Source organism: Vollenhovia emeryi, unplaced genomic scaffold (genome assembly GCF_000949405.1).
Source record: "Vollenhovia emeryi isolate VEMERY1.0 unplaced genomic scaffold, V.emery_V1.0 DF939126.1, whole genome shotgun sequence".
In the NCBI taxonomy this organism is placed as follows: Eukaryota; Metazoa; Arthropoda; class Insecta; order Hymenoptera; family Formicidae; genus Vollenhovia; species Vollenhovia emeryi.
In genome coordinates this window covers 1,484,981-1,498,241 of record NW_011967240.1, presented here as the reverse complement: position 1 = coordinate 1,498,241, position 13,261 = coordinate 1,484,981, and the positions used below count along the sequence as shown (strand labels likewise).

At 42.4% G+C, this 13,261-nt stretch overlaps 1 protein-coding gene across 1 annotated transcript in view; it reads left to right on the top strand.

Moving 5' to 3' along the window:
* The window catches only part of LOC105568986 (MOXD1 homolog 2), a 211,739-nt gene that overhangs the window by 154,738 nt on the left and 43,740 nt on the right, over positions 1-13,261 (top strand). Inside the window, exon 3 of the mRNA XM_012025097.1 lies at positions 7,698-7,847. Within this exon, the coding sequence (XP_011880487.1) occupies positions 7,698-7,847 (150 nt within the window). The remainder of the gene's footprint in view (positions 1-7,697; positions 7,848-13,261) is intronic.

The following is a 13,261-nucleotide window of genomic DNA, read 5'->3' as shown; positions in this document are numbered from 1 at the left end:
TTGTTTGCTGTCCACTAATTTCTCCACGATATGCGGAAATTTAGAGATTGTAGCGTGTTTCAATAGTAAGTACTTTGAAGAGTAACCAAGCGGAATTATCCAAAAAATTTTAATTCTACAGGCTAATAGCTCGTTTGCTTTTACAACCGTTACATTTTCGTGCAGTCGGCACAAAGAAGAGGAGAAATGGTCAGCAAAGTATGCGATAATAAATAAATTACTCAGCACGAATAATTCAATCGAAACGTTATATATGTGTATAGCGTTTCGATTAAATGTATATAAACGTGTGTAAATAAAGCGTCGTTTTTATGCAACTTGTTCTTTTTCGTGGCGAGCGGCTCACGCGATATGATCGTTAATCCGGGTGTAGGCTTATGTAATTCGCTTTTAGACTCGTGCCATTCGCACGAGGAACCGTTTGATCGGCGCAACGGGACGCTCGAGCATCGACGACGTCGCGGCGGAGTATTAATGCACGCGGTGAATTGGGTCGGCATAATTGCTATAATTGTCCGGCATGCGGAATCGGTTACTGAATGCATACGTGCGTGCGTTGGCCCGCCTGGGATAGAACACGCGCTTCCCTCCCTTTCTCTCTCTCACCCCCCCCCCCCCCACGACTCTCTCTCTCGTTCTCTTTCTCTATCGCTCTTCCCATCCCCTTCTCTCTTTCTCCTCTGTAATGCATTGATTGCGCGTTCGCGTGGTGCGCTCGATAGAACGGAAAGACAGACATTCGCGGAACAAAGCTCCAGTATGCACAAAGCGACGTAATTGGATGCCGATAATGCCTGTTGATGTCACTGATGTTTCATGATTACGGACTAATCCGACCGTATGAATATCAATAGCTGATATCATAAAGCATAGCTAGCCGGCATTATTATTATTATATATTATTATCCTTATTTCATGTATTTATACGTAAATGGTTTGTCGAGCACGTAACTACTGTATATGGGGAGTATAAAAGCAAAAGCAATTTCGTACCGATATACCGTTTGCCACTGAGCAACGAGCTTGTTAAAATTCTTATAATTTTAACAAAAGAAATTACATGTAAACGGCTTCATTTTTCACTCAACAATAGAGTTGGCGCAGCACAGATCGCGCCAACTTTTAACGTAACAACTTTTCGTCTTTATTGAGGAAGAGACAAAGAAAATTCTAAATGTTCGAATATCGAAATTGTCAAAAATGCAGTTTTACAATTTTATTGCGAGGATAACGTGTTGACAAATTTTGAATTCCTTTAATAACCTCAGAGAAAATGATAGCGTGCTATCGTACGGATTGGGAAAAGTCATCACGCAACAAGAGGGAATGAGGAAGCAATTGCTGTCATCACTTGGCCACGGCTGAAAATTCGCGTCCCACGTGTATGTCCAGCGCGAAATGGAGAACCGTACATTGCACGAGTTTACTGTCGTACGTGTTCCGAACCGATTTCCTTTTATCGGGCCCCGACCGTCGACCGCGGATTCACGCCGTGACGAACGTACGAAGTCCAATCGCGAATAACAGGCAATTTCGGGCGATGTAACCAGTCCGAGAGTTTATCCGTCCCAATTGCGTTCCAAGCTCGCGCAGGTAATAAATAATGTATAAATAATAGAATAAAAGAAAGAAAATTCGGATCTTGGAAACGTCCTCCGTACCGTTTCTGGATAATCATTAAAGAAAAGCATCCCAGTAAATTAAACGAAGTATTTAAACGAAGGGAGAGTTTGCTTATAGTCACCAGTGATGATTAAAAAAGCTCAAACTGTTCGGGCCCAGCAGCCACAGTGCTCACATGTACACGTATTTTTATAATTCGACTCTGTCTTATGTGACGACGATGACTCACTTAGTACTACTTGATAAAGACCCAAAAAATAGGGTCGAGACGTTGTGTTAAACAAATAGAGGAATATGCCAGCCGGGTTGACTTATAAGTTTCCCGTTTTAATTTTTAATATTAAAAATATATCGCAATGTGTAGTTTATAACAAACTATATGTAGTTTATAACAAACATCCTACAATTTAAAATAACTTTGGAGAAAAAGAAAACATAAACTGGAGAAAAGTAGAAATGATTAACTGGGCGTAAAAATTATGTTGACGAACAAAGATGAAACTGAGGTTAATTTTTTTATAAAAAGGATCCAAATTGGAGATATGGATAATTTTTAATACATTTTATATAAGAAACTGTGCTGCAAATAAAAATACTTAAGGTTAATAAAGATTTTGTATCGCGTTGCACCTGCGCTACGTGAAATCGATGAAGTTTGATGTCGCGTAATTTTTGATAGAAGGGGAGGGTTGAATGCTCTTACGGGATGGCAAAAGTGTCGGAAGAGGGAAACGCGGTGACAGACATCTTGGACTTTTCGATTACTCATGTCTCGAGAAAGTAGAAGAGATGCGCCGAGGGATGGAAAAAATATGTTCTCCACTTCCGGTGGCGCGGCGGAAATTGAAGAAGTTATGCGCGGGAGACGGGTCCGCAAATTATTTATTACTCTATCGTTTCGCGCGAACTCCCGCGAATCGCGACGCGACGCGACGAAGTGAGACGAGGCGGGACGAGACGTCCTCCTTGTGTAATTTTTCACGGTGCGATCGATGATAACGCGATCCGCGGTTCTGGCAGACGATGTCGCAGGAATTTTTCCTCCGCGAGGAAATTCCATCGCGCCGCATTTCATGCACGAACTTCGGAATTCCGCAATAATGAAAAGCGAGACACTAAATTTAAGACATTGTTGAACGTAATTATTACGGAACTATATCAAGTATTTTTATTTAGAGACGAAACTAAAGTCTCGCGTATGCATTTATTTATTAAAATGATGCGATAGTAACTTGTATTGCTCTGCAAAAATACTCCGTTATCATTGCAAGAGTCTAAGACAGCGCGCCATCGTCGTTCTCGATCTGCCAATTTTCTCAAGATAAAGTACATTTCTTTGCGTCTTATCGCGGTACCTTACGGCTCGATATCGCATTTGCGAGACACGAAAGGTACTTAAGTACGAAACGCATGCGTACTTTCTTTCAATTTTTCATCAAAACGCCGAACTTGGAAGCAATACCAGCTCGCCTGAGGTTCAAAGCCTTGCTCGTCGCCGGTAAAGCCCTTTCTCGTGCAAGAATTCGAATCCTTCGTCAGAGAAGGCCCTCTTACCTTTGAGTAACCACATACCGTCCGCAGGCAGTTGCACAACGGAAAGAACTTGCAAGACTAAAAGCTGTCTGAACAAATGAATTATAATCACGAAAATATTGCCGCGTAAAATTAAAATAGTGAAACGTCTACTTAAGAGGATTCAGGAAACAGGATAGCAATGGCCAACCTCAATCGTTTATAAAGCCGACGATTTTTTATATAAAGATGACTGATCCTGGTTTTGTCTTCGTGCGTGCTTTAATCGTGTGGTAGAATTTTTTAATTTTATAAAGCCAATTTCAAATTTAGTTAGAACTACGAATTAAAAATTTCAAATACCAATATCTTTTTTATTAGACTTCTGAACCGAGTGTTTTAAGTATGAAAATGTTCTGCTATGCGGTCCGCAACTTATCCTGGTACTATTTTGTGCATAAAAGCTTATTCGCTGTCGATTTGTTGTTCTTTTAAAGAACAACCAGATAAACAATATTCAGAAAGTTAAATCTCATTATTTGATATCTCATAAGTTGAAGCACGCAATTAATATTTTTACTCGATAAATATTAATCCGGAAAGCTGTTAATCAGTTTCTGATGTATCCTACAATTCAACTTTCTGCCCGCAAAAGTTGGAGATGTATATTCATCGTGTACATAATAGTACTTCAGTCTCAGCTTTTCATTCAATTTATCACCTTTCTCTCTTTCTCCCGACTGAGTTATTTTCGCGCGCGTTCGCCTTTCTGAAGCTAACGCGAGTCGACGTTAGCCCCCGTTGCTATTCTTTCTCCCTTCGCATATCTTGACGTCCGCAAAGGCGACGTGACGCGGCCCAGGTGAGAACATCAGCCAGGGAAAAAGAAACAGGCGAAAGATAAGGGACAAGGATGAAGGGTGTCCGGTACCGGGCGACATAACACGCGTGACTCGTTGGGAATCACGCAGCACGCGCAGGTACGTGGCTCGCGGCTAAATGAAATTTTAATAAAGCCGCGCCGGAGAGCCGCGCAGGGTGGAGGGGCACGATCCTCACAATGGAACAATGGCTACGAAATCGTCCGAAGGCGTCGGCGCGCTTCTTCCGAAGGAGCAGCCGCGCCGCGATAATTATATCGAGGCGGCGGCACGGAATCTCGCCAGAAAAACTTGTCTTCGGCCCCTTAAGGGGCTGAGGAGTCCCCAGGAACGCCGCTCGCAGTCGCCTAACTAAAGGCGAATTTACACGGTTCGCTCCCGATGATTACCCCGGATGAATCATCCAAAATAAATTGGATGAACGCGTTTTTGTTCGAATGTATCGCGCTAAAAGTGGGCTACCCGATTCGCGGCCGATCCGACGCGGGCGTTCGTTGCCTCCTTAAAAACATCACAACGTGAGAAAGAATGAGACGACGTCGGGGACTCCACCCGTATGATCTGTACAATAACTCAATTACATATCACCCTTAAAGTGTAAACATACGACGCGTATATATGTACGTGCAAACGCGTCAAGTTTGTGCAACTGTAAACTCTCGGTTCGCGACCGTGAGCCGTCGGTTTCCTAAACTCTCGGCCCCCGAGTTCTCAACTCCCAACTTTCATCTCGCGTTTTAAAACCCACGGTTCCTCCCACCTCGAACACGCGGAACTCGATTTGTATATTATTACTGCGCGTGATTAGTCCAAATGGCAATGAAGAGGCTTAATCATAAAATCGTCACATCGTTAAACATGGGATGTGTCGCACTAATTGTACGTCTACAGATCAAGTGACATAAAAAGTGGAATGAAATCCCAGAGCTTCTGAATGATCGTCTGGCCAAACGGTAAACGGCTCTTTTATCATTCAACAATTTTTTGTTTAAGTATCGATTGCGCGATTCATTCCGCTTTCACTTTTCGAGCGATTTCGATCCCTATCGTCAAGAATCTATGTATAAACTCGCCTTAACTTTTACCTTCGTTCTCGCCCTTTGTCTCCCTTGCGACGGGAGCTCACAGTCGTCTCGGTTCGACGATCGTCGTCGCGAACGAGAAACTCGATCGGCGAGGGAAAAGGGCGAGGCAGGCGCGACGCCGCTAGTTTTTGTCGGCAACGGCCGTTTCTTTGTAAGACGATAGAATGGCATTCTAATATCGACATCGTGCAAGAAATCGGTGCGCGCGCGTAATAAAAAGGCCGATGGTATTCGGAACAAAAGCGTCCGAGCGTTAGATAATTAGCAAAAATTTAAAGTCACCGCTATGATTATTCAGCGTTTTCTGGTTACTCAGCGGTCGTTTTCTATACCAAGAACGTGGAAATAAGCCGCCTAAGGCGTGCAATCCAAATTATAATAAAGATTGTGAATTCACAAGTCAAAAGGTTTCGTCATTAAACGAAATAAGTAAAGAAAAATGAAAGACACGACAAACATATTATGGTATAAATGGAACATTGAATCTCTTTCACGAGAATTCATTATTACGTCGATCGTTATCGCGATCCTCGTCTGCTTTTTAAGTAAGGTAAAATATTAATTTTACTAGACCCGTAGTCGATCTTACGTGACTTATCCGTTCAATCTCATTATCCGGATTTAAGGTACAATGGAAGCATACAAGTTCTTCATCGCATCTCCTTGCCTTGCGCTTTTTAAAAGCTCCTTCTAGGATCTCTAGTCGAGCATATCTTAAACACAATACGCAACTTCGTAAAATAGCAGCGTATAATAAGCTGCTGAATATTTTCACGGTACACGTCGTGTCGATAGTGCTGCCTTCCGGCTGGCGCTTTTTCTATCTAATCAATACTCTACATGCATTGATTAGATAGTAACTTTTATCATTGCTGCAAGTTTTATCGAAGTCGTTGAAGAGCAGTGCCTTAGTGTCTCCATGTAGGTTCTGAACTTTTCTTCTTCTTCTTCTTCTTCTTCCTCGTGTATTAGGCTTCAAGCCTGTTTTATCGAGTAGCCCCTCAAGAATTCTAAAGGAAATCCTAATGGCAAAATTAAATATTTCCAATACTTTTAGTGTTATCGCTGATTTCGAGATTTCATTTTGTGAAGTTAGCATCCCCAAGTTTCAAATTTAATTTTTTTAGGTTAATCCGCCAGAACTATTTTTTAAATAAATAAGGAACTCTAGAACTCTTCGGGGTGCATTCAGAACTTAAGAAAAAAATAATTTTTTGAGACATGAGGTGCCAACTTCATAGTGGTCACATTATGTGCGCGTGTTATCGGATCAGAAAGATTCTCGATCAACGCGATAGATTAAGACAAAGACTAAATATAAGTCGTTGAACCGAAAAGACTAAATTCGAAGTTTAAGATAAATATTATATTTGGTATAAATTTAAAAAAATGTGCGAACATTTTAGGCCGCTATTCAGCAGGGAAGAAAGAAAGACGGATATGAATTGTCGGCACTACAATTCTAATGATAATATTAATTTAACGCATAAATTATCACGAAGAACCTGGCGACTCTGGTGTCAAATTAGCACTGCCAGGCTGGACCTGCTGCGCTAGTCGGAAAAGCGAAATAAATTAGCGAAGTGGGGAAAAACGCACGTGGCCGCGTGTCGCCAGCGGGCCGAGTAATAAATTCGTATTTCACGCGAGATCGCGGATAGGAGCGTTACCGGTTCTCGACTGGCTAACTGTACATACGAGAGTAGTCACGCATGGGAAAGGCGTCCGCCAGTCCCACGATCGTCGTCGTTACGAGGATCGATTATTATTACGAGAGGCATATCCAATTTCGCGTCAATTCGCGCCCGCGAAGCCAAACGAGGTGGCCGTAAAGACGCGCGCGCGAGCGCGGATATTATCGGGCAAATTATGGTACAGGCTCTATTCATTTACGTACAACGTCGATGACCAATCAGTCGTTAACTGCTAACGGTAACGAGCCGGCGCCGCGGATAAATTTGAAACGAACTGCAGGACAGGCTAACTGCGCCGGTGACGACGCGTCCTCTGCACGTCGGTGCGTTGTCGATGAGTGCCTGGCTCGTTAGAGAAAAAGCCGAGCCCGCCTTCCTCGTTCGCGCGCGTCTAGAATTGAAACCCCGCTGCACAAGTGTCGACGGGCCACGCTCACGTCGTGATTCGTTAAGTAACGGTTTAATATCCCGTATGCGACGCGTCACCATTAGAATATTTCATGAATATTCGCCGAATAAATGTGCAGCGATATTAATCCATTCGTTATCAAGTCCCAATATTGGAACATTCGATATTGTTGATATTACTTTCTCGGGGTAAAAACTCGAGAATTATTGCCAGCGTATTTTCATATCCCCTCGTTACATATTGCTCGCGCGGAAACGCTATAAAATTTATAAGCAACGTTGTAAAAGCTGGACGAGCACATTTTTTTGTTTCGGTCTCGAAGAATTTTTGCTGTCTCTCGACGTGATATCCTTTCACTTGTGACAATCTCGACTTTCTGGCAAAAAGGAAAGAGTGTCGCGAGAGCGCAAGTGCGCGGAGCGTCTCGACGACGCATTATATTTTATGGTCCCGTTGGCGCGGATCTTAACATTAAGTCTTCGCTTGTTTCCAGGACCGGCACATGAAGGGTGCCAGCAGAGATCCGCAGATGGATTCGAGCCAGGACTACCGGCTGTTACTGGGTTACGAGAACAAGACGCACACAGTGCTCCGCTTCAGTAGACGATACGACACATGCGACTCGCGGGACCTGAAGATCACGGTAGGTGATGCGATTTATGCAGCTCGAAAGGAGAGGAGCGCAGGACAATCTCCTGTGGAGTACACACAAAAGCACGCGAGATTTACTCAGCGCGCTTATCTTACATTATTTTCGTCGAGATAAACGCACTTGTGTCCCCCGAGGGAAAGATTAATATGAGATTTATTTGCAGATGGGATAGATTCAAGAAATTTACCCACGTGAATGGCTCTTGTATCAGTTATTTCATTAACGTGGACTTAATTCGTTACGCGAAGGCAAAATTTTGCTCACGTATTCGGAAAAGTGGATTTCCATTCTCGATCTTATTGTTTTTATACGCTAAAACAGAAAATACAAACGTCCATTAATACAGATGTAATTTTCTTCTCATAAACACATTTCGAAGATGAAAAAAAACAATGTCCGCCGGATTCAAAGCACGCATATAAAACTGTTAAATACAAGAATATGGTTAATTACTGCATTTAATTATTACGTTAACGGTAAAAAAAAATGCCGGAGATATTCGCGCTTCGGAGCTGGACTCGAATTAAATTCGGCGACTCGTTATCGCAATTTTCCTGCGCGATATTCCGTACTCATTGTAGGACAAGCCGACCTACTTCTTTATTTCGCCGGTAATTAACTTGGAAATAGATCGCGCGATAGAACCGTCCTCTGTGCTCGAAGGTGCTCGGTACGGGCTTAGCCCGAAGAAAAAGAGATTACGCCAGTGTTGCGATCTGCCGTAAGCCGCGCAACGTGAAATGTATGGCGATCGACGAGGCCACAAAGATCCAAACTCTAAACCATCTCCCTATAGCGGCTGGAGCTGCACTCTCTAATAGCAGCCATCGATACGTAGTTCCGCGGTAAATCGTGACCGGAAATAAAGCTACGCTCGCTTTTGAAAGATTGGTCAGAAGAACTGGTCGGCGCAAACTTACGACTGGTATTTCTCGCTCTTTCCGCTTTTTTAAACTTGCCGAGCGCATCTTGCGAGATACGTTTCCAGGGAGAATAAGAAGAAGCAATAAAATGGTATTTGCGATCTGTTCGTTCAACGTGGTTAAAGACAGAAATGCGCAGTTTCTTGCGAAAAACCGTACACCTTTAATTCTTCAGCTTGTAATCGCGTGTCTTTAACTATTAAGTCAAGTAGCAGATCCCTGAGAAGGAAATTTTATTGCTTCGCTTTGTACAATCCTGTCGTTTAGAGACTTTAGAGTGCTACTGCTTTTGAGTTTCGCATGAATTCGTTGCACTATGAAATCTCTTTGTACGCCCGATGCTTACAGAAAAATGCAATAAAAATATTGATTCTGTGTAACAGGTACATCGTTTGTTTTCAATATAAGGAAAATACACACGGTAACTTTTAATATTGCAGAAGGTACCGCAGGCGCACCGTTGCATTAGAAAATACTAATATTTTTCATTCTTCAATTTCTCTTAATAGTTCGGAAAAGCACGGAAAGTGAGATTTTCGTTACCACACCTAATTGTTGTTTGTTAAATTCGTGTTTACTGCCGTGACTATAAATTTCTAAACCAACACGATTTGCTGTCGCACCTAATGTACCTTTAATACACTTTTAGCTACAGAGCATAGGTATTTTGAATACAGCGTCACTTTTATTGGCATAGCAAAAGTGAAATTTGCAACGTGAAAGTTGTATCTCGTATACAAATAGTGTGCACGCTACAACTAATTGCTGCATTGCATAACTGCTAACTAAAATATGTGCTGTAGCCAAGTCTTGTGTGTAACGTAAACTAAACTCTGTTTAACTAAATAGCGTAACTATCACAACCAAGATGTTGGCTGTCCACAATATTACAATTGAAACGTAGCACGTGCAGTTTTTAGTTACGACAGCTACTTTTCTCCGTGAGGAATAACGAATTTACGCCGCAAGTTCACACCCTCAGAAAGGATTTTTGTTACCGAGACAAAAATATTCTTGACGCATTTATATTTCTCACAACATTATTTAGCATAAAAATAAGACAATATCAAATTAAAAAAGACTGACTTACTACATTGAGACAAGAGTAACTTATATAAATGTGGGTTTGCATATTCTTGCGTTTAGAATAAATTTTCCCTCCATCTTACAACGTACCAAGTTGGCACCATGGTATTAGATAAAAGACGATACATACTATCATTTTATTCTAGATTTTAGAATTTTTCATTTAAGATTAAAATACCCTTTCTCTATAATAAATATGATTGGCGCTATATCGATCCTATTTTATGATACATTCAAGTGTAATAGCATTGGATCCGTAAATTTTTTCTGTGGGTACAGTTGTCCGTCAGCCTTTCTCAAAGTTAAATAACAGATAAGGGGGAAAAACGTAGAATTTACGAAATTTGGGTGTTTGCTGTATACTAGTTATTTAGGACGTAAACACATATTCTCTGTATTCGTTTGATCAGCGTTTTCCCTGGTTGCTTATTAGTCCCTATTATCGTCACTTCGTTATCACTTCTACGAAATCTCGCGACGTGTTATCGACCGACAGCGCTTAGCACACAATTGTCGGGGCTCGATTTTCCACCTGATCGTATTATTATCGCGCATCAATTTCGGGCGAGCTTGCCGCGATGCGATCTCATCGTCTGCTCGCGCGTGCATAATTCGCTGCAGCCGCATCGCTATCGAGGTTGCCGCTCGATGCCACGTGGATAAACGCCGTACGTGTCCGTAAATATTCGCTCGCGGTAAATCGAATTCCCCCGCGTTACGTAACGTCGAATTAAACGATATTTTCGGTTAACGGATTTTCAGTTAATGCCGAAGCATCGCCCCTCTTTCAACATACCAATTACGGGATCATTTTTCTTAGTTTACGCGGCGTATCATTTATTTTCATATTATGTAACAAAGAATAACGTATATTATAATATTAACCTAGATCGTTTTAAATTTACACCTACAGATTATTAACGTTTTATTTTTACGTAAAAAAATGCCAAGATGCTTTAAAGTTTAAAATATAATGATAAAAATATCTTAATTTCATAGAACAGACTGTCATTTAGCTCTGATGACTTTATTATTTAGAGCTAACGGCTAGGATATGAAATCTTAATTTTTATATCATTTGCGGATATTATTAAACAAATATGTTACTGCAAAATCAGATTCTTTACTTAATTACCTATATATATTTATATTTATTATTAAAGTATTTCGAAACACAAAGATGGAAATTGTTCGTTGATCTGCAAGAAACAAATCAAGATAATTATAATCTCGGTGCAAACGGGGTCACTGGCCGATCGCGTTGTCCAAATCGGCAATCTGTGCCAAGACGATCTACTTCTTCATCCCGGGAACGCTCGAGGAATTTCTCATGGTCGCGATCATCTTAAGTATCGTTTCTCTCTCCGACGAGAGAGGGGGAGAAAGAGAGAGCGGATGATGGCGACGACGACGACGACGATCTCGTCCCCCGACGAGAATGTCCGTCTGGCGGTTGAGTCATCGAAATACTTGGCTGTGAAAATAAAAGCGGACCGCGATTCCATCGCGACGAGAAACGACCGAGTCAGCGGGACCCCTCTCGGGGCCCTTATCTGATTGTGCGACGTATCGATACCCGATATAATATTTTTGCGAGGCGTCGCGTCTATCCTCGTCGTGAGATACAATCGTGGATGCAGCAGGCAAAATTGGCTGCGAGGGGATACAACAAGATGCAGCCCGCAACCCTTGATATTTTGAAAGCGTGGCAAGAGGCAGCGCGAATGAGTTCCGATTCTATGTAAAATGTGAGAGGTTCGATTACGAATCATTTGTAGACTTTGCATATAGCACTTTCCGGATGTTGCAGCTGCAGCCTCGAGTATCTTGTTAAAACCAACGCACAGCTTGTAATAGCGTTAATCAAACAGCGAGCAATGTTTTAAAACTAGACTCACACGCTTTCAGTGTAATGTCCATTAGATTGGATTGCGCTACGTGGGACGAAATTACGCGGAAAATATCGTGCAAACTCGCGCGCGCGCGCGCATATCCTCATGTTTGAAACCCCTCGATTGGAATACCATATTTTTCCGCGCCGATATTTCCCTGCGATCTTCATCGACGTAACAGAATACGAAGATGGATGCTTACTTTTTCGACGAGATACACACGGCGACATGTTTGTTCCAGAAATACGTTCGCGAAACGTAGTGTCGTGCCGATGTTATCAAGAATCCCGTCCCGTTTGCGTCATCGATAGAAATCAAATATTGAGATCGCCTCAGGGAGTTATTACTTCTCGAGTTTCGTCTCTGCGCTCGTACTTTATCGCGGCGCTTATCTCGAGTTTCCCGTCTCGAATTTAGGAGCCGGAGATTTCTACGATCGTACGTAGATCGGCAATTTTTCCGGATCTCCAATTGCGCTGCCAAGTACATGAACGGTGAAACTTTCCACGTCGTTCATTCGCCGAGCATATTGCTTTTAAACGTGATCGCAGCGCCCAAGGGTGGAAATCAGTTTTTACGCACAGTGCACAGCTTAACGCGTCCTCGCTCAAGTATAACTGAATAAATAAATATTTCATTAACGTGTGAATATTTAAACATATTATTTTGTGTTGGCACATACTTGTTTTGACTGAGAATTGAAATATCTTTGGTATTGAACCGTTAAATTAAAGAGTCATGTGCTGTGATTCGTCTCGTGAAAATGATCGATTTCTCGTGCAATCTTCGTGCTTATCGCATTGCTGATTTTTACGAAGCTATAACACTGCGCGTAATTTCGTCTTCAGTACCGTGACAGTATTTTAAAACAGCGCAATGACGTTTCTACGAGCTGCGGAAGGCACCGCGTGACACTACGTAGGAAATAAGAACAATGCCATTGTGCAACTGCGAAGTTGGAATAGCCTCATAAAGGGTTAAACTCACCCTCACGCTCGTAACCCAATTTCGGGCACCTTTCCACCGGCGCAGACATAGAAGTTCATAGACCACGCACGAAACTCTCGATCAATTTTTCTAATTCATCCCGCAATATTCCCTCGCTTTTCCGCCAGATTCCCGCGCACAGTGGAAAATCATACGCGGTGAAAATCGCGAAAAAAACCTATTGTTCGCGGAAGAAAAAATGTATCCAGGGACGAATCCATTCTCTGACGAAATCGCGCGGTAGGAAAATATTTAAATTTGCACGAGACCGTCGTCTCTCCATGGCATATTTCGTTTCACGACGTTTGGCTCTATTTTTAGAAGCGGTTGTTTCGGAAGCGTGGCCGCCTGAGAACAAATTAATTAGCGATATCGGCGAATGCCCGTGCCGGAAACAATGGCGGAGTTGGTTGCCGGGAAGTTACAATGGACCGATGTGTTAAGCTGCGCCCGCTCGTGACCCCGGCATCGGCCACTCCGGCACGCTGACGCAAATGCGATGCTACTCGTAGTACAT